Source organism: Triturus cristatus, chromosome 3_1, assembly GCF_964204655.1.
Source record: "Triturus cristatus chromosome 3_1, aTriCri1.1, whole genome shotgun sequence".
NCBI lineage: Eukaryota > Metazoa > Chordata > Amphibia > Caudata > Salamandridae > Triturus > Triturus cristatus.
Genome location: NC_140583.1, coordinates 623,968,748 through 623,991,676, shown reverse-complemented (window position 1 = coordinate 623,991,676; position 22,929 = coordinate 623,968,748). Strand labels below are relative to the sequence as shown.

Here is a 22,929-nt window from a genome sequence, read left to right as displayed (position 1 = left end):
GTGGTGTGAGCAGCTCGTGCAGGCACACACCGACTGCGCCACTGCACGAGATGCCCCTGTCACATAACACCTTGGATCCTCTGGACTGGCTGAGGTACTCGCATCTCACCCGGTGTGGACATGTGTGGACTGTAGGAGGTGCTCGTGCCTTGCATGGGACAGCGTGAGGCAGCTGAGTGGACGAGATGCACATACCTCAGTGGGACAGCATGAGGCAGCTGACTGGGCGAGATACACATACCTCAGTGGGATACGGTAAGACAGCTGACTGGACGAGATGCACATACCTCTGTGGGACAGGAATGTGTCCTAACTAAGCAGGGCCTGAGCCGCCGCGCACCTTTTAAGAGCACGTGGCATTTGAGAAATGCGATGCAAATGACGTGACAAAACCAAGAAGTGAAACTGATCTCGGGAAAGCAACCTGTAAATTCGTGGCCTGTTGCCTGCTGCTTGCTCTGCCTTGTGGCCAAGGGGCGAAGAATCCCCCCCAGGGGATGAGAGAAACCAGATACAGTCAGGGATATGTAAACAAAACGTTTCCCTTGCGCTAATTAGAAAAAAAAAAATATATGGAGCCTGTTTCCCGTGGGTTAACAAGTGGGAGGGGTGGGGGGAGAGCGGCCCAGATCACACACAGCGTTTCCCTTGCTGGAGTGAGCAAGGGCACCATCTGTATCAAAGTTAATTACAAACAGATGGTTTCAAAGCTCCCTCCCGCAAGGGAATCGCCAAACGTGCGCGTGTTGCCATTGAAAGCAATGCAATGCGTGCATGTTTTTGGGCGAAAACGCGAATCGATTTCAAGAGATCTCCTCCTATGCATCGCATGCACGCTGCGTAGGCGAGACCTAACTATGGATACTGGGGTTAGATCACCTTGTAGAGTTAACAATTGGCGAATTCCTGTTGTACCAAGCCACTGGAATTCCTAAGATCCCCCTGCACCAGTAAAGACATAATATAGCATGTATTTGTAAAGCGCATGTTCGTCCAAGGGTATCTTGGCGCTGAATAACAAATGTTTGTTACATAGCTGCCCTAGTGACCCTATATGCAAAAGCAGATGTGGTTTATTTTTTTTAATTTTTGGTGATAATTTTTTTTTTTTTAAATTGAAAGACACAACTTAATAGGCGTTACATACAGGCTTCACCAGGAGCATAAAACCATGTGTATTCTTTATCCCCACATGAACCCCAAGACCCCACACTTCCCACCCCCTCCCCCAAGCAACATGGAAACATCCAGACACATGCAACATTTGGCGTTGTGGAGCCTCACTGGGACATTGGGCCATTGATTCAAGGGACCTAAAAATGCTCTTTCAACGTGCCCCAGTACATAGTATATTCAGTTGGATAACCTCTGGATTTGTAGACCACCTCCTTGGCTAAGGAACAGTAATCCATTCCCTGCAACAATTCCCTCTAAGGGGGAGACACTCCCTTGCTATATCCCGCTTGACCAGCACACAGCCAATGCCCACCAACGTGTGTTGGCCCCAAAGCCCATCCCACCCCGCAATAACTTAGGAGAGACATTTTGGGGTCCCGCCCCAGTGGGACACTAGTGACCTCTTCTAGTGTTCGGAGGATTCTAGCCCAGTATGGAGAGATGACTGGGCCTTCCCATATTGTGTGAATTCAAGTGTCCTCTGTGTCTTTACACCAGAGGAACTCCATGCCTGCCACCATTCCCATTTTCCATAGCCTAGCCAGCATATAGTAGATTTGGTGGAAGTATTTAAATTGGAACAATGGCAATCTGGCATGGATCACCAGTTGTCTGCCTTCCATTTTTTTGCCTCAACCCAGTCTTCTCCGTTCATTTCTCATACATCTGTGTCCCACTTTTCGCTCTTTGTTGCCACAGGGTCTGGCACATTTACAATGATGGTCTTGTGTAAGCACAAAATGCCCTTTGCCCTGATCTCTCCGACTGTGGGTTTGGGTCCGGGTTCCAGTGGGTTGAAGGAAGGAAGCGATTTTGGTCTTTTCCCCGGTGTTCCAAAGCATGTTGCAGCTGTAGGTATAGAAAGAACTGATGTAACTCATAATCTTCCCGCAGTTGCGCAAAGGAGAGTATATACTTGTGGGCCCAGACCTCTCCCAGTTTGGAAATACCCAGCTTTTCCCATTTCTGGACCCCTTGTAATTGCTTGGATGATTTTAACCATGAACCCATCCACACCTGTATTTCCCTGGTGGATCTTGCAGCTTACCCCATCCATTTCAGGGCCTTATGCCAGCAATCAATGGAAGCTGCTGTTATGTGGGGCAGCTGCTGCGGTGCCATAGAGCCACAACCAGAGGGGGCAGATTCTGGTAATCTAGCCAGTTCCAAGCTAAATGCCGGTTCGTCTTATTCCTCAAAAGCCAATCATTAATTGGCAGCAACTGTGCCGCCCAATAATAAAGCTGTACATCCACTGCCCCAAGGCCTCCATCATATGGTGCCTGTATATATTTTTTACGGATGACCCTTGGGGTCAGGCTGGGGGAGGTGTCGGGAGCCCTCCCCAAACAGGCATTAATATGCACCTGCAATTTTCAAAACCGTTGGTGTGGAATCTGTTTTTCAGGATATATAACAATTGTGGGGACGCAATCATTTTGAAGAGGGTGATGCGTCCCAGTATATTCGCCTGAAGCGCACCTCAGTTGGCCAGATGGTCCTTAATCTTACATTCCAGGGGAACCATATTGAGTTCCTAGCGGGTCACTGCATCCATGGACACTCGCACCCCCAAATAAGTAAAGCACCGGTCACTTATTTTGAGGTCCTGAAGTGATGGGGGAGGGGAACCGGGCTGCTATACCATAGTTGATTTATCTATCGTGGCTTGTAAACCTGAGGTATCTCCGTACACGGTCAGCATGTGTATCAATCTTGGTAGCGATGCCGCTGGCCGCTGTATGAAGCACCGAACATCATCCACGTAAAGCGAGATGCAATCCTTCATCCCCTCCTTCCACCACAGTCCTCACACCTGTGCGTCCGGCCTCACCCATTCTTCCATTGGTTCAATAACCAGGACAAACAGGTCCTGGACAAGGCACCATTTGCTCTGACCCTTGCCCACGAGGCCTTGTAGAGCAATTAGGCGAATCTCCGAAAGCAGGGCCCAAATACGTTGCAGGACTGAGTGAAGGAAGGCCATTCAACAGAGTTATAGGTCTTTTAGAAGTCAAGTTGTAGCTATATATGTAGGTTCCGAGACCTCTTGCACCCTTGCTAACACATTATGTGGCTTCTAATATGTCTCGTGCCCATAGCTGGCATAAAACCATTTTGGTATCTGGATACCTTCACCTTGGCCTCTATGTCAATCAAAGAAATCTGTAGGATGCGCATTGTGCAGCAGACATGTTAAGTTTGGGGCGCACCACAATAGTGGCTCCACTGATGTCTATTGAGAATGACCCGGAGTGAAGGGTCTCTTGAAACATGTCGAACGGCAAGGGAGCCATAGCACTGCACAATTCTTGAAGAACTCAACCGAGAAACCATTGAAACCTGGTACTTTCCCTGTTGGCATACAGTGCAGTGCCAGCTGCAGCTCTCCAGCCTCAGTCGGGAGGTATAGGTCCATTCACTCTTCAGCAGTGAGCCCGCACACAGTCAGGACCGGCACAACTGGACGGTGAGTTTCCAATGGATGGGGCATGCACTCTTAATATAGTGCCTCATAGTCCGCAAAGACGTCTGTAATGTCCCTGACGCACCCAGGAGCCCAGTGTTGCCACTCTACCGGCAACGGACACCGCACTAGTGCCTGCAGGTGTGTTCATTACATTGTTAAAATCACACCTACAATAATACGACCCTCCGGGGGCCCCTGCCACAATCTTTGTGACTTCTTCCAGGTTACTATCTGTCCAAGCCAATGGAACATGAACACTAATTATTGTCATGGGCCTCCCTTTAATGGAAAATTTGCCATTGTTGGTATCTAATTTGTACCTCCACTTTGTGGGAGAGACGTTTGTATTACTCATGCCTATGTATTGCCTGTTTGTCTCGCTGAATGTTGTGAAAATCTTTGCACTATTCAAAAGTAGATCCAATTGGCTCTGCTGCATATTTTTGTTATAAATGTTTCTTTAGCGTAGGCCTTGCTTGAGTGAGGAATCTCATTACCTTGTTCACTGAACTATTTTGGAAGGTATTTCTTTAGTTCATCAAGTGCTTGAAAATATTCAGAAACATGTACATAGAACACTCAATGAGCAAGAGATTCATTATCTCTTATTTAATGGAACAATACAGTTTAATCTGTTAGTCAGAAAAAGGGAGGGTGGCATAACATGGGCAGGCATTAATTTGGTGTTGGAAGGAATTAAAGAAGATGGCATTTAAAAAGCTGATCAGCAGAATGTGTTGTTTTTATTGGCATAATTGCTCACAGAGGCAAATTAGTCTTAGAATAACATTTATTCACCCAGTCTCAGATGGTCTCCTGAAAAGGCCAATGTAGGGGATAGAGCGTCAACGTAAGAGGAATTGTGCTGTGAATCATCAGGGGGCTTCATACGTGTGTTTTTGCATTACATTGATGCCAAAAATATTTAATTGGTTTATGGTATTTTATAGCAATATTTAGAATTATCTGATAGATGAAAGTGTTTATGGCGATGCCTTAACCAATTTTTCCTAATCTGTTATAGCTTACATGTTGGCCCGACACCTATTATTCTAGTGGAAGTCTTCTTTCTGTTCTAAGGCTTGACATGCTTAGAGGGAATCGAGGATTTCTTTTTATAGATCCAAAACAATTTAATTATCTTGTCCTGACAATTCAGCCTATCGCTTTCCATTTCTTCTTGCGGCAGGAGGCCAGTTCACCAGATAACACAATAAGAACTAGCATGGAAGGTGGTTGCAGATCCGCAGTTTAGTTTGTGAAGACACTACATATTCAAGTGCACTCGCTCATTTTGTTTTAGCTTTTACCCCCAAGAATGCTTTCAAAAATCCTTTGTCTATTTTTTATTTTAGCTTGCTGATACTAATGTTTTGCCAAACTTGAAAGAGCTCCTCCAGTCCTCTGTTTCAGAAGACAAACGCCTGCGCAACCTGCTGGATTGGATTTTGTCTTCAAAGTTGCTAACAGTTAACACAGCAAAGAAAAATGAGGTGAGGTTGCTTAATGTGAGCTCTATATTAAGTTGAGTGTTTTTCAAGCATCTTCAGATTTATTTCAAAGAGAATCTTTGTAAGCCTTGAGAGAATTAAACCAATATTTTCTAAACATTTCTATAGATTTGCAGGTAAAAATTTCAGTACGTCTTCCCTGATCTAAGCGATCTGTTTGCAATTCAAGTTTTAAATGAATTACAGTTAAAAACGCTTCGTCAACCATATTTCTCTTGAGTATCAAACATGTAAATGTAATACCTCGTGGTCTCCCTTAAATCCCTTATTCCATTCTAAGTGGTACTCCATTTTCATTTATTGGAGCAGTTCCTTGTAAACCTCATTTTCATCTTTGTTTTCACACACATTTTTCTGCTCGCGTTTTGTAGTGTAGCAGGGGAATCATGAATACATTTGTGTGGTGCCAGGTTAAGGAACCATACTCCCTCCCTAGCCTTCATTTACTCCCAGATGTTAGACAGGCAAAGGAATATTTCAGTTGAGATTATTGTTATTTTAATAACAATAAAAGTGTTAGAAATGGGGGTCTCTAGTTGGCAGAGGTAGGCACCTTTGTCCAAATAGGGACCCTTGCTTCTACTCAGGGTAAGGGGGATACACGCTCTAGATAACCCGTGCTCACCCCCTTGGTATCTTGGCACGAGCAGACAGGCTTATCCCAAAGGCAATGTGTAAAGTATTTGTATCAACACTCATGGTAACACAGTGAAAACACCACAAGAGTACACCACGTCAGTTTAGAAAAATAAAATATCTTTATCTAAACTAAACAAGACAAAACGACAAAAATCCAACATACACAGTTAATGACTTTCAAAAGGTTTCAACAACTTGTACCATAGAAAACTATGGATGCGTGACTTTTCACCAAAGTACCTGTAGATGCATCAACATTCACAAGCCAAACGGCTGCAGCGTTGGAAAACAAAGAGAAGCGACACTCCTGAGACCTTGGGGAGGCGATGGAACAGTCCTGCTGCACGCAGAGGAAGGGTTGCGTCGAATCCGGTCTGTACAGGGAGTGATGCGTCGATTCTTCGTGACGGTTCCGGTACGCGGGTGATGCGCCGGAAGATATTACCGCACAGGTACGATGCGTGGAAATCCGGGGTGTGTCGGCGAGCCGAGCTGCGTCGGTCCTCTTCAGCTGCGATCCCTCGATGCACAGATTCTTGCAGCGGCGACAGGTGCTGCAGCGGTTTACGGCGTGGCGATGCGTGGAAATTCTTCTTGTGCCGTGGAGAGGCGTTGGGAAAACAGCCGAAAGAAGAGCGATGCGTCGATTTCTGTAGTTCTGGAAGTTTCTTCTTGTTTCCAGCTCCCAAACAGCAGCAACAATCTCCAGAGGCCCACAACTGACACAGGCACCTCTTGGCAGGTCAGAAATAACAGCAGCAGAGTTCAGGGGAGCTGAGTGTGAAGTCTTTATGTCCCCGAGACTTCAGAATAAGAGGCCAGCTCACCTCAGACCCTTGAAGATCTACTTCAAGAAGGGGACACCGCACACGGCAAAGTCTGTCTCCTTTCTTTGGCAGAAACAGCAACTGCAGGCCAACTCCAGACCTACAGCAAGGGCACTACTTCGCCTCAGTATCTCCTGTTCTTCTCCTTGGCAAAGGTTCCTCTTGAATTCCAGGAATGATCTAAAAGTCTGGGGTTTTGGGACTGATAGTTATACTCCAAAATTGTTTGTTCTCTTCGTGCAGGGGGCTCTGAGCCCAGTTCAAACCAGTTCTGGGGGGCACTCTGCAAGTGCACAACAACATCCATTGTCCGTGTGAGCCTTGGCTCCAGACACACCACAGGGGGGCAGAGCCAGCATTGTGGAAGGCAGGCACAGCCCTATTTAGGCACAGGTGCTACTCCTCCCACCACTCCAAATGCAGATCAGGCCTATTCAGCCTTGTGCTGACTCATCCAGACTCCTGGAGCCACTGCACCTCCCCAGCCCCTGTCACTCCAAAGCCAGACAGTCAATCCACAAACAGGCAGAGGCGCACAGGATGGTTGAACAAGAAAATAGCCACATTCTAAAAGTGGTATTTTCAAACACACAATTTAAAAACCATCTTTACTAAAAGGTGTGCTATTAAATCCTGAGTTCAGAGATAGCAAACTCCATTTTTCTAGCTTATCCCTATGGAAAGAAATGCTTGTAAAATGTTACAAATCATGCCTTATTCTGCCCTATGGGGCAAAATAGCCTTTCATTTGTGAAAAATGAAATTGGCAGTATTTCACTATCAAGACATGTTACACACACCAGTACATGTCCCACCTTTCACATACACTGCACCCTGCCCAGGGGGATACCTTGGGCCTACCATAGGGGTGCCCAATGTGTAAGAGAAGGGAAGGTAGGGCAAACTGCGCACAGGCACCATGGTGGCAGGCCTGAGACATCTTTTCAGGGCTACTCATGTGGGTGGCACTATCAGTGCTGCAGGCCCACTAGAAGCATTTGATTTACCAGCCCTGGCACACTCAGTGCGCTTTACTAGGGACCTACTGGTAAAACAAATATGCCAATCAGGGAGAACCAATCACAAAAACAATTTACACAGAGAACATATGCACTTTAGCATTGATCAGCAGAGGTAAAGTGCCCAGAGTCCTATAGCCAACAAACACAGGTCAGGGAAAAATAGGAGGAAGAAGCAAAAAGTTTGGGGATGACCGTGCAAAAAGGGCCATTTCCAACCAAAAACATATACAATATTTACATAAAAACATCCTCCTTTCAGAATACAACGGGTTCAAATTTTAAGGAAAATAACATGAAGCATACTAAGATCAGCATTGGCTTTGCAGCAAAACCTAAAAGTTAATTAGTGTTGAAATTACTCTTTGCGATGTGCACGCTATATTAGTGAAGTTATGGATATGAATATAGTGCTGTCGCTCCACGGATGAAAATAGGATGACTTTTGTACCTAGTGCGTAGAGAGGCCTAGTACATGATGTTCAAGGCATTGTGATAATGTTTTGCGAAGTTGGATTTATAAACAAAGTAGTTTCAGAGAATCGAATCCAACATTGTTGTACATGCAAATGTTTTCAAAAGTTAACTGCTGAAATGTTATTTTCTAGGACAGTGTAAGGAATAAGCTGCCTGGCTACATGGGCCTAAACCGGGAATAACACCCACTTCTCATCCTAAGGGTCGGTATATAAAAGCCATCTAAAAAGTCAGTAGATCAGCTTATCATAAAATGGAATAAAAGGTAAAAACTACTCTTAATATAGTCTAAAAGCAAGCTTCCCTTTTAAAATACTCATAAAAGCCTTAAAGTCATTATATTGTTCAAAATCCTAAGCACTCTGAAAGCCATGGTGCCTAGAATTTTTTTTTTTTAAAGCCGTTTTGGATTAATTTAGTTCATAAAACAAGGAGAATTGTTCCTACACAGAAAAAGGTCAATTATTTAATGTGTTCCGGGTGGCAGACAAAACTTTGTTGTGGTCCATAACTACAGATGATGATCCCTGAGGCGCACCTCAAAGCAGATTTATAGAGCAAAGGTGATTCCATCCAATTCCCACAGCAGCTGCTGAGGGAGAGACTGTATCCTGTATGTGTATCGTACAGCCGTTGTCCAAGTCACTATGAGCCGAAGCACCCCAAGGTGGCTCAAGAAATGCCTTCATCAGCAACGGAAGACGCTGGGGACAACAATACCCATGGGCTGTTAACGGGTCCAGCAGTACATCAGTGTCCAATGGCGCAACCAGTTGTGATCCTAGGCATATGTCTAATATGCATTTGTGGCAGCAAACCAGGCAGTAGAATACAGGTTGTATGCAGTAAAGCCAAACTGGGCTGAAGGACAAGAACCAGTGCTCATCCATTTGTCAAAGTCTGCCAAATGTGTGAGCCATGTGCTCATGGCATCGTAGCACAAGTAGTGCTGTCTCCATTCCGAATTGAACTGGGACGTCCATTGCAGAGCAAAAAAATTTAAATTGGGATTCCAGCCAAAAGTAGCAGGACAAGCGTGATCCCTCCAAAAACGCTTCCCAGCACGGAGTGTATGAATGATGGAATAACTCTGAAGATTGTCTGAAAGGTGCTAACCAGTCCAGAGCTGACACATTTAAAAAATGCACTATTCCTCTACTATCAGAAATGTTTACACTAGCTCCCCAAAATGCAGCGGGAAGTTAATGTGGAGTAGTGTCTGTGTCTCCTACGAGGACCTTGCAACATTGAGATCAAACGTCTCTATGGCCGAAGTTAAGGCCACATCCTGCTGAAAAAGCATAGCTTTCAGTCTGCGAAGGGAATCCAAGCGTATGTTAGAATCATTTATCGAAGGCCACAGTCCTGCCTCCCTGATTTTGCGGGTAGGTGGTACTTGTGTACAACAAGAGACTATGGAATTAACTGTCACCAGATAAGCGATACCCGGTTCCATTTCACAGCTACCTTGATCGTTCAGCATCAAGTAGCTCCCATTCAAGAGCAGTTTGAAAACCGTACGTCTCACGGCAGCTGGGGAACCCTTCAGATAACAGGACAAGTTTGCAACAGAAGCATTGCATGCCCGGTGAGGAGAAAGGTCTTTGCAAGCTAAGGATCCGCTCAAAACGCCCTCACAGTCGGAACCACTAAGAAAAACTTCTCTGTTCCCTTTCCTGCACTTAAACCTGAACGGTAATTCCCAATACTCATTCATATAATCTTCCTCTAGCGCTTCGTATCTGCCTACCTGTTTGTATTGGAATTGCAAAGTTGTGACTGGTAGGGTGATATAACCATGGATAATCCAGTCTGTGGATGGTGTCTCTGCCACAGTAAAAGGTAATGGGTTTAATTTTTCAATGTGCAACATGGTGTATTTCGCATCTCTGTGTGCCAATGTTATCTGTCTTTCCGTCAAATCATATTCAGAAAACAGACTTGTAATGTTGTTGTAACGGCACGTGGATAGAACGTAGTGTTTGCAACGTCCAGCTCAGCATTACGATGGAACGTAATTGTGACAATGTTGCCCAGTGAATACATTTTGGATGATAAAGTGGTCATACCATTGTCAACCACAACTAAAGCCGTATCCATTTTTACCCTGCCAATCTCGCGCAATCACTCTGCAGCTTCCTGCTGAGAAATCTTTCTTAGCTCATTGTGTATATACCGTACAAGAAGTGCTTTTGAGATGGGTTTCTGGGACCTAGTAAAAAATCTGTGAGTTCAGGTCATCAGAAAGAAGGGACAAGTGTTGTATTGTGGAAATGTTCCCCTTGTGAGGGCAAACTGGTGCAGGGTCACCCTCTCGTCCATGGGTCCGAAGACTAACAAAAGAGAGATCGGCACTGGAGTGAAGTAAAACAAACCAAGTTTGTTAAACACTCATGAGCGGGACCGCGTCCGGACAACACCCTCAAGTGTTGTGGGAGGAAGTACATTGAATGCAAAAACCATCGCCCTTATATACTGTTTGTTCCAGTGTAATCGCATGGGAAGGAAAACTGGAAGAAACAAGTTTAAGCACGGAAATAGCTATAGGCAAACGAGCAGAGGGTGACCAGTTGGTCAGGGATTGAGGAGGGGGAGTAAGACTGTTTATGGCGGCAATAAGCAATCATTTGATAACATCTGAGACCAGGTGCACTGGCAACTGCAGCCCCCCAGCACGTACACCAGATTGACCTTGTCAGAGGTCAGCTTAAAGTTGAGGACACAGGCTGGGTGAAAAGGCGAACAGCAGAGAGTAAAATGAATGACAGAAACGACATGGACGCGACAGTCAAAATGGCTGCCGCTTATGCTAACATAGAATTTACACTTTTCTACAGACAACCTTTTTAGCATAAGCGAAGACAGTTTTTGTCCCCTCTAAGGGGCATAACGTACATCCTCAACGTCTATTACCAATAGTGTATGTATTTCTCATTCCACTGCTAAACGGGCATTTACATTTTGGACATTCGCTTTAGACGGTATGCAGGCAGTACAGGCAGAAGTACAGAGTGAACAGAGCATTAGTCCACAATTAATACTCAAACAACAAGAGAACATAATAGCTTTTAATATGAACAGGACTGATAATACTTTCAAACCCCAAACTGAAAGTAAGTCCCCAAACCACCCAGTCCATGTTCCTGGGTCTTGATGTATTTCAGTGGCTATCTTGTGTAGTTTGAAGATAGGTGCATAGACAGATGGTGAATTGTCCGGTATGAAAACACAGCAGCTGGATCCGATGACACGACATACTCCACCTCGGTCAGCTAGAACAACATCTACAACAAGTCTATTCTGTAAAGTGACCATGCGGATTGATGCTTGTTCTTCCGTCAAGTTTCCTAAAACCACAGTCGTCTGATTAATCACTGCCTTCATTGTACGAGTGAGGCGACGCACCAGCTTGCTGTTTTGTACTGGACCAACAAAGAAAACAAATCCTTTATTAAAGTCTGTATATTGCTACCATGTGGTCTCTGTCTGATCGACTACAGAGACATCGATGACACGTTTTCCCCTACCACCAGCGTGGTGATTGAACAATTGTAAATCTTGGTGGTATGTTGGGGGAGCTAGAAACAAACGAAATAAGTATGACGTGATGCAAAGAAGCTGCTTCGGCCCCATGTGGACATTAGCAACACTGTAGGACCTTTACTGTGACCCATTAGCACATTGCCTGTACTCTGTACACAGAGGGGGGCTAGTAGTCAGAACAACAGAGATAACTGTTGGCCGTTCCCTTTAGCCGATCTAGAGTTTGGATACACATATTTTGTTGCTGCATCTCCTCTACTATATTATTCCATTTCCAAGATGGTCCCCTTTGCTTGTGGGTCCCCATCTTCGTTGGGATAGCATACTTTATTCAGTTTGGTGTTCAGGTCACCCACATCCCATGTTTCTGAGAGGTTGAATTTATAGGAAGCCTATAGTAGCTCAAACCAAGCTTGGCATGAGCCATTGTGAGAACATGGCAGTGGTGGCAATGGGATTCTTCTTATGTTCTGATGAGGAGCAATCTTGCCACAAACCCAACAGTTAGTAGCATTGCTTAGTTGGTGTGTCTGATGCAACATTTGAAGAAATGAATTGTTTCTCAGATTTTGCCGATACCCCTGTTCATGTTGCGGCAAATCAAAATGATGTTCTTCCTTTGTAGTAGGCGATGTAGCGGTAATGTTGAGCAAGGTAGCCCCAGGCATTACTTCCTCCACTACCCACATTACAGTAGCGATCAGAGAAGCAATCAAAGTCAAACCAAGGATGCAAAGTGTACAGCCATTATACATTGTCTCAGCAATCCCCTTCTTCTCCTTAGGGGCGATCATCTTTCAGCAAACGGCAAGAAAGATAGCGCCCTAAGAGTCCTGAGTGGACGTTGGTTTCTTCACTGACATTGAGACGAGTAGCCACTAATAGGCAGAGTTGTAGTCAGACTTAACCACTCAGGCCAATGACTTCACTTGTCTTGTTTAGCACTGGTGAGCCTTTCTTCCTGGGTCGGAGTAGTTACCTGGATGTACCGGGAATAGTGTGATCCGGAAAAACGTCCTCAGTTGTTTCAGGTTATGCAGCTCGTCCTGTCTCTGTGACCAAGATGTCGCAGTGATCCTTCAACGCAGTAGGATCCACTAAGGCGAGTGGAACCTTCTTGCAGTGGGTGGCTTGCGTCCAATTTTTCCTGTTGGTCACTCAGACTGCAGTTCGGGTGGCGAGGAGGACCTGTTCGGGGTCTCTTCAGCAAGGTTCCAGACAATTTGTTCGTTGAAAGACCTTAAACATTACGAAGTCTTCCGGATGTAAGTCATGTCCGTCACCTTGCGACCTGTCCGGGAGAGCTTCTCGAACCTGCTGATAAATGGAAAGTAAACTGTCAGTCAACTGATAATCACTCATTAATGTATGAGGCACATCGTGTATAGGGCGAGGCTTAGGAACCCCCCCCAAATGTTCATGGGCGTGCCAAACACAACCTCATATGGGGTAAGCCCAGAGTGTGAATGAGGTATTGATCTTATGGAAAGCAGTGCTAAGGGCAATGAATCAGGCAACTTCAAGGAAGTGGAAGCCTGTATTTTTGGCAATTTCAGTTTCAATGTAGAGTTATAACGTTCCACCAGGCCTGCTGACTGTGGGTGAAAAGCAGCATGGAACTTCTGCTTGACCCCTAGCCCTTTCATAACATACTCTACAACCTGTCCAATGAAAAGAGGCCCATTGTCACTCCATAAAACTCGACAAACATCGAATCGAGGAAAGAATTCCTTCAGGAGTTTTTTCGCAGTTGTGAGGGCTGTATTGTCTTTCGTAGCATATGCCTCCACCCATTTGCTGAAGGCGCAAACTATTACCAAGACATATTTAAGGTTATTGCAGCGCTCAAACTAGATATAGTCCATCTGAAGGACCTCAAAGGGTGCAGATGGAGTCGCAAACCCCCATGCTGGAGTTTGCGTTCCCTTCCCAGGATTGGACTGGAGGCAAACCAGGCAAGACTGGACTATCTTCAATGCGGTAGCAGCAATATCAGGATGGTCCCAGACTTGCATAAGCTGCTTTGCTACTGAAGATGCACCAACATAGACTGGACCATGTGCCATATGAATCAGAGGGTATAGGTATGCAGTGGGCCACTTCCATTTAGTTATATCTTTGCTTTTCCAACAGCCCTCATCGTCCAATGCTCCCTCCTTAGACCATTGATCTAATTCATCAAAGGAGGCAGATTATTGCATATCCAACATATCCAAATTCCTGTCTAGCATCATGCCAACGCTCAGCTTGCGACTTAACCACATACATAAATGTGGTGCTTCGCTGCGTTGCAGTCTCACTGGCTGTACAATCTGCAAAGGCATTACCTGCTCCTATTTTGTCTGTCACCTTCTTGTGTGCGCTACACTTGACAATAGCTGTTTTCTTAGGATAGGTTAAGGCAGTAAGAAGATTGTGCACTAGTTCTCCATGCACTATCTGTGTTCCATGTGAAGTGAGAAAACCGCGTTTTTTCCACAGGCGTCCAAAATTGTGCACTACCCCGAACGCATACTGACTATCAGTGTAGACATTGACAATCAGGTCTGTACTAAGCTCACATGCTCTGGTTAGAGCGATCAGTTCAGCTGCTTGAGCTGATCTCTGTGGGATACGAGCTGTCTCAACTATTGTTTGGAGTGTCGTAATAGCATAGGCAGCAGATGTAGTGCCATCGGGCAATTTCAAACATGACCCATCAACCCATAACTTCCGTCTGTAATGGAGAAGGGAGTGTCTTGCAAGTCAACTCGATCTTTTGTTTGTTCTTCAGTGAGAAATATGCAATCATGTGCCTCATGACTGTGGCTGAGTGAATGGAAATGGCAGTAATGTGGCAGAATTTAGTGTCGCATCTTTTTAGCCTGATATGGGGGGCCAAAAGTATCCATTCATTTCCTGTCAAGCGAGCACTAGGCAAATGCTGCGTCTTTGTTTGGTTTAGCAACGCATCATCTGAATGGGGCACTAACACAAACAATTTGTGTGATAGAACTATTCCTTCACTCTGGCGTATGGATACAGCCGTTGCTGCCTCTGCTCGGAAACATCCAGGCAGCGCGCGAGCGACTGGGTCGAGGACAGCTGAAAAATATACACTCTGGCGTTGTTTATCACCGTGCAACTGTGCTAAGACCGAGAGGGCACAACCTTCCCTTTCGTGTACATAGAGTGTGAAAGATGTAGTGTAATCTGGGGTACCTAATACTGGTGCAGAGCAAAGGGCTTGACGTAACTGTTGGAAGGCGCTCTGGCACTCAGCAGTCCATGGGAGGGGCATTGGGGTGTCAAAACGGCTAACAGAGGTTTGATAATATGCGAAAAACAGGGGATTCACTGCCTACAAAAAGAAGTAAGGCCAATCAATGCACGGACATCTTTTTGAGTACGGGGTACAGGAGTGTCTAGAATGGTCCGAATGCGATCTGGTTTGAGCGCACGTCCCTCCTTAGACAGGAGGTGACCTAAATAGGTAACCTGCTATCTACAGTATTGCAATTTCTTTCTAGATACTTTGTGATTATGTGATGCAAGAAATTATAACAGTAACAATGTACCCTCGTCACATAGTTCCGGAGTGTCTGCAGAAAGTAGAATATCATCCACATACTAAATTAAAACCACCCCTTATGGTACAGGAAAATAATCAAGTTGTCTCTTTAATGCTTGACTATAAATACTGGGACTTTCTGTATAGCCCTGTGGAGCTCTACAGAACCTGAATGATCTGTTTTTCAGTGTGAATCCAAATAGGTAACGGCTGTCCGGGTGAATAAGTATTGAGAAGAACGCATTTTTCAAATCAATACACTATTTTATTAACCTCACGCAAATCAATAATGAACCTATAAATCTTAGTATCCGTGTCCTTTTTCAAAATGGGAACGATAGGGCTATTGCAGGTATTATAAGGGACCTCTTCCACTACACCTACTTTAATCAAATCCTGAACAATACCTGCTAATGCTTCCTCGCCCTCTCAAGATATCTTCTATTGGGGCAAACAAGGCAACGAGGCACCCTCCCTCACTTTAATTTGTACAGGTGGAATAACCATTTGACCCACATCAGTGTCCGATCTAACCCACAAAGTGCAAGGTAGGGACGCCAGAGCGACGTCCTCATTGAGAAGGCAAGATCTATCAACTATTTGATAGTTGTCATTAAGGATAACATGTACACCTTCTGGGGAACAGCGTATCGTAGCACGAAAATATTTTAGCATATCGATACCTACAATGTTGTCTGTGGTGTTGGGGGAGAGCAAGAATGGACATGTTGCAGTGAATCTATCTAGTCCGAATTCAAGTGGCTGTGATAGTGGGCTAGGTGTAGGTGTTCCGTCGAACCCTATTGATGTTATCAACGTGCCAGACAGGGGGGCCCTAGGAACCAGTCTTTTAGACAGGGCACTACGGGTAACCCCTGTATCAACCAGAAATCGATCAGTAGATCCCAAGACATCTGCGTCAACATAGGGACCCATTTGATCTACTGGCACCTCAACTGGTCCCACACCCCGTCCTAGGCATCCCTATGCATAATCGGAATCTGTGGGTGTGTCAGCAGAATAGTCAGTCATTTGGTACTGATGTCGTTTGTCAAACGTGTTGGGGTACTTCAATCCTTATTCAACTGCCTCAAACCGGGGACGAGCACCTGCACCTCCCCTGCTTCCTACGTTCCGTGGACGGCTCTCATTCTTCCCCTTCCCCGCTGGTATTGTTGGCCTTGCAAGAGGGGGCACTCAGAACGCCAGTGCCCAGTCTCTTTACAATAGGCACACTGATCAAGAGACAAGTTTGCCCGGAGGAGAGGGAGTGCTCTGGGTGTATGCATTGTACTTTCGCCCCCTTCACCTCTCCTAAATGGTGGACCATACGCTTGACCCATCATGACCTTCGTTTTCAAATCCTTAACCTTTTTATCCTCCCTTCCCTTCGCTTCTAGTTCCTGTCGCTCATAATATTGTGCCATTGTTAAAAGGGAAACTGGGGAGGACGTAGTCCAAGAACTTTCACTAGCTTTAAGGCAACTAGATATTTCTGGTAACATATTAGCAACAAATTTATCAACAAACAGATGTTTACCCGTTTCATCGGCCAGGGACTGGCCACTAAAGTCATGGAATGCCCCCTCAAATCTGGAAAAGAAATCAGAAACAGACTCCTCCTTTTTCTGTTTACAGGGTGCTAACGTAGTCCAATCTATTTTTTTTTAGGGGATAGAAAGTCTTTAATTTAGTCACAATAGCTTTGGGAAGATCTAATATCTCCTGTAGGGGCTTCTGGGCAGGTGTCCTGTTCACATCTATTTCTTCTAATCTTTCCCAAGTTTCACCAAATGCCGCAGCGTCCTCAATTTTACGTACAGTTCTCCACATATCGGGGGGAAAAATAAGCCCAAAGAAAATATCTAGATCTGCTAAGGTCATAGTGCAAGAATTGATGGCTCCTTCCACCTCCTCATAGAAGGCGGCGGGATTTTTCCGAGGGTCGGGCAAGGCAGCCTTAATGGCCATAACATCTGCTCTACTCCAAGGAGTGTAGACCCAATTATATAAAAAGTATCCCTTTGCATCATAGGAACTCTTATCACTTGTTCCCGCACCCTTTGGGGGAACATACAGAGGTGCGCTTCACACATTGGTTTCATAGCAAGCGTACTACTACTTGGATTATTCGCTTCGATTGGGACATCTGCATTCTCTGTCTGAGACTTTTCTATTTCTACGCTTTTTTGCTGCTGTTTAGCTAATTCTTTCTCCCTTAATGTATCATCCAGTAATTTAACCGTTCGTCTAATTGTATCGGGTATGTTTTTGAAAGGGTAAGTCCCATCTCCTAACTGCTTATAATCTGCATTCAAGTCTTTTGGGCCTGGTTCGTCAGCGATATGTTGCCAATTATATTATACATCCCAGCAGAATTATTCTAAAAATTATAACTGGTTTGCGTCTTCCCAAACCTGAACCATATTTGTGAGGATCGTCGCTGTTGTAGTCCTGCGAGATTCGTCTCTAGCACTGCTCTTCAATTTATCTTTATCTTCGCTAGACAGAGTAGAGTGAATCTGTTGCATGGATCGCTGATCTTTGTCCATATCTTTTGAGGGGAAGATCTCCTCATCAGAAGCACCACCCTCAAGGGCACTCGGAACGGGAGATTTATACGGGGTGGGGGTCGCTCTAATATGATACAATCATCATGAAGCGTCTCAATATTTGGATAGACAGGACGTCTAATAGGGTACTGGCCATTTACCTACAATCGACGTTCTCTATCTTTCTTTTCTATTCCTTCCTGCATTTCCTTGCCTCTTAATTCAACACATTGCTGATATATCATCTTCCACTGGTCTTTCTTTGCTATAGCTTCCGTTTTCTTCGCTCTCTCTCGCACTTCCTTATCCCACATACGCAAACAATCAAACATATCCTGCCTACTCTTTCTTTTGAACAAACACTGTTCCACGTACTGAACCTTCTTAGAATCAAATGACCCATTCACTGGCCACTGTAAGTCGGGTTCTTTCTTTGTGTATTTGTTCCACAATGAGCCATACATTATGGCACAAATACCATATTTTATATACATATCTCTATTTGGCGTACCTTCTGGAGGAGCCGCTTTACTTTGTTCCAAAACATTTCCTGCACTGCAACAGCACTACCACTTACAAAGTTTACTGAGAGTAGGCATGTTTTAACAAAACAAGCTTCAGAAGAAGAAAAAAAATCCCCACAATACCTGCCTTCAGTCTTTATGAAGAATGAATACCAAAACCAAACCAAACAATCAAGAGTGCCGCATCAGTGACCTTACCAAACAGAAGTCTTCAACTCCCACCTGCCGATCTCTGGTTGACCGAATGGTCACTGCAAATTCGCCAAAGAAGCCCCCAGAGGGCGAGTCAGGAAAACTGGAACGTTCACGTTGGCTGCAAAGACAAAGGTCTTCTCATGCAGTGCACATCCTCAGTGATAATTTTGATCTTCCGTCAAGACCACTATTTCAGATGACAGCATCTCCGATGGGACCCCCCCTGCAGGGTGCCAATTGTGGAAATGTACCCCCGTGAGGGCACACTGGTGCAGGGTCACCCTCTCGTCCACGGGCCCAAAGACTAAGAAAAGAGAGATCGGCACTGGAGTGAAGTAAAACAAACCAAGTTTATTAAACACTAATAAGCGGGACCACGTCCGAACAACACCCTCAAGTGTTGTGGGAGGAAGTACATTGATGGCAGAAACCATCACCCTTATATACTGTTTGTTGCAGTGTAATTGCATGGGAAGGAAAACTGGAAGAAACAAGTTTAAGCACGGAAATAGCTATAGGCAAACAAGAGCAGAGGGTGAACAGGTGGTCAGGGATTGAGGAGGGGGAGTAAGACTGTTTATGGCGGCAATAAGCAATCATTTGATAACATCTGAGACCAGGTGCACCGGCAGCTACAGCCCCCCAGCACATACACCAGATTGACCATGTCAGAGAGGTCAGCTTAAAGTTGAAGACACAGGCTGGGTGAAAAGGCGAACAGCAGAGAGTAAAATTAATATGACAGAAACGACATGGACATGACAGTCAAAATGGCTGCCGCTTATGCTAACATAGAATTTACACTTTTCCACAGGTTCACCTGGGATAGTGTTGAGATCTTTAGCCAATCTAGGCATAACTTTCCAACACTATATGATGTCACCACCCCTGCGTGTTCTGTTTGTACATAACGTAGGTCTGGCCTGTTGATCTTAAACCCTCCCGTGTTACCCAGAACCTAGACTGACATTTATCTGTGTCTAGAGGCCAAACCAACCAGCTCTGCTGATCTGGGTCTCATGTATTGTATGATCCATTGCGTAGCATGGCATCTAATGTAGCCTCACTGTACTTCGTTCAAAGCGTGCAAACTTGGGAATGCGGGGTATGTTCAAAACTTTTGCCTTAGCTGAACCAATACAGGAAGTCACAGTTTAATTCAGGAAAATCATTTAATGTGGTATGAGGCACGCTATAATAACGCCTCTTTTCCCTGAACCTGCCATTCTTTTGTTCCCCAGACAGATTTTGTGATTATTGTGTCTACCCAGAAACCCTGTATAGACAGTTGGGAAATAAAGGAAGCCGAGTAAATCAGCTTGGTGTTTGTGAGCATATTCTTCTTTGCAGGTGTAGGTCTTATGTGTCAAATCCAGAAAAATATGCAAACCTTTGTGCAAATGTTTTCGAACTACCTGTTGGTGGTATGGCTCAGTGCTCCCATTGGGTGTAATTGTAAACCGCACGTGGGATACTAGCTTTGTGTAAAAAATGGTGACCTTAATGTTGATAACAGAACGTAACACCAAATAACTTGTACCATCAAACAATTCATTATTAGAAAATGCTGCTAATTGCTCTAGATCCGAAAGCAAATTATGCACAGTTTCAATGTCCCAATCATCGGAGACTGTACTAGAGTTGATGATATAATTTAAAGAAATTTTAAACAAATATGGAATTTGTAAAAGTTCAGTACGACCATACTGACATAGACGTCGTTGATTTTTCTAATTAAAATCTCTGCTCTTGCTGATTGTACAGTTGTTGTTTCAATAGGGAGCAGTATCATTTCATTGTTGTTTACCGCTTCTTTTTGGAAACTGGTGTCTTCATTTGATATTAAAGTTTCCTTCTGAACTTCCTGTACGGTAGGGAGAGGAGATCTGCAGCTACCTAGGAGCCCAAGCGGCGTACTGTTGAGACTCGGCCACATAGTGTGGTTTGATCGGATCGAGGGAGACAAACGTTTTGTCTCGGCGACCGGCAAGAGGCGGAAGAAGTACAGTTCTGGTTCCTTCAACTGCCAGGACAGGTACAGGCGCTTTGTAAGATGAACCAAATTCTTTCTTGTCCACTATTTTCTTTCTGACCAGGTCCTCAATCTTCTGGATCCAGACAGGTCTTGCTGATACTGCTTTCACTTCTCCAGTGGTGATGCATTTCACTTGGCTGTTGCTTTGTAACGCTCTGTATTCTTTCAAGTTCTGTAAAACATCCAAACGATCATTGACGTCAAATGGAGGTTTGGCCGCCACTGTGCTGACTGTGCTGACACCCTCGGTCAGGGACCCGCATTTTCACCCCAAACAGGATATCATATGGTGTGCAAACCCCCACTGCCCCCCCCGACCCTCCCCCCCCCCCCCCCCCCCCAGGGATTTTCTTGGCATGTTAAGTGCCCTCTGGACCCCATATAGGTGTTTGACCTAACTGCCACCGAGCCTAGTACCTAGCTGTTATGAATTGCTTTAAGTCCCAGTTCTTCCTCTCAACGGCCAAATTTCGTTCAAGATGGTAGGGGGGAGCAGTACCGCAAGGCCACACCCAAACTTCCCAAGGCTTCTTTGTAAGCCCGAGAGCTAATTGCCGGACCTGGGTCGGAATGTAGTGTGCCAATTGCTTATGTCCTGATAAAGACTCTCAAATCCTTTATAAAGGTTTGGGCGTCAGCCGAGCGCTGGGGTCAAACCCTTAGGAATCTATAGCATACTGCCACCAAGATGTACTTGTAACCCCTATCAGAGTGTAAGGGGCCACAGTGATCCAAAAAGACACATGTGGGAGGTTTGTCTGAGATCAATCAATGTGTTTGAGGTGGACGTGCTACGGTCGAGCGTTTCATCTGCTGGCAGATGTCGCATTTGAGAACAAAGTCCATGCTCTGTTTGGTGAGACTTAGCCACTAGTAGCACTGCTTCAGTAATGAAACTGAAGCAGTGATCCATGCATGTGCTGCACCCAGACCCTCATGTGCATCTAGTATCAGTCCTAAACTGTGATCTGTGTTTGGTATTACTCAATCCTCCACTCCTGAAATCTGCGCATACGGAATATTATGTGCATGTAACTTGTAAGAGTACTTGAGTGTAAAGCTTTTCGGCGGTGCTGAGCTGTTGCGTGTGGCATTAACAGCCATCATAGCTGTTCCATATATCCTTGTACTAGAACAAGTGATTGCAGCAACTGCAGCAGTTCGAACTGTTGCCTTGGCAGCTTAATTGCCATTGAATTCCCTTCAACGTAAATGCTAACACACTGATGACTCCATGTATGAATTACGTGAGCCCGTGGCAGGCGTTCTTTCAGCTTCGCCACTTGTTCCCAAATCATCTTGTGCTTGATTGTACAACCCTTCGTATCACGAAACCCATTTTGGTCCCAATAGTGAAGGTATTCATTGTAAGACTGGACACAGAAAAATGAATCACACATGATAAGTGTGGGGAATTCGCGATCCATATTTTGAAAGGCCAGCAACAGGGCTTTTAGTTCTGCCAGCTGTGCTGTGCAGTCCCCTAGGAACTGTGCGTGTGTTATTCCGGAAAGAAAGTTTTTGTCTCTCATGCACCCTTTTACAATTGCGCATGCCGCCTAATATTGCTGTTTCGATCCTATGGCATGTTGAGCAGATCCATCAGTATAAATGATACATTCACATCGATCTAGAGGCATTATTTCATTCGGCAGAGGATATTCTTGTTCGTACTGCAGGAATGCTTGTGTTTGCAGTGTAGCATCAAATCTGTAGTCTACATCTGTTGCAGTGAGCAAGTTAGCCGATTGAATCTATCTTGTATGTAGAGCTTTAGCATTCGGAATACATGCTTTGGTAACTGCCTTTAGGGTCGGTACTGGAGTGACAATGATTATGCGTTTTCCCTGAGCCAGGGCTCGCTCTCTCTCTCATTTCAGCAGCCTGTACAGCTGTGAGAATTTTCTCAGTGGGTGCCAAATGCATTTCAGACTTTGTGTACAGATGTGATTTGTATGCCATAGGTACCATATTACGTTCATTGAAAGTGATGTAAGTATACCAGGTGTGTTGACAAGTGTGTGTGTGTGTAAATGCCTGGAAGCTAGCATGTCGGCGTGTACAGTGTTGCACTGAAAAGTCAGGTCTAATTAAGTTACAGAATGGTTTTACCCTGTCTGCGTAATCCAAAATGTAAGTTCTGCCAAAATTAAAAAAATCCTAAAATGGAGTCTCTTCAGGGTTGTTGGGATTGAAGCAATGCACATTTGAAGAAAAAAAATGTGTCGCCAGGCTTTTGCCTTCACTTGATAACGTGTATCCCAGAAATAGGACACTGAGGTGGGCTATTTTTGATTTCTTGAAATTAAATTTGTAACCCAGGTAAGGAAACCCCACTATTATATTGTTCACTCTAACCAAATGTTCCATTAATTCATCGTCCGTCAGATAAATATCATCTACACAGGACA

The 22,929-nt window shown here is 44.9% G+C and overlaps 1 protein-coding gene across 3 annotated transcripts in view; it reads left to right on the top strand.

Moving 5' to 3' along the window:
- PARP16 (poly(ADP-ribose) polymerase family member 16) overlaps positions 1–22,929 on the top strand; it is a 181,837-nt gene that overhangs the window by 14,958 nt on the left and 143,950 nt on the right. For all 3 annotated transcript variants that reach the window (XM_085644583.1, XM_085644581.1, XM_085644582.1), the window contains exon 3: positions 5,002–5,139. In XM_085644583.1, coding sequence (XP_085500709.1) covers positions 5,002–5,139 — 138 coding nt within the window. The remainder of the gene's footprint in view (positions 1–5,001; positions 5,140–22,929) is intronic.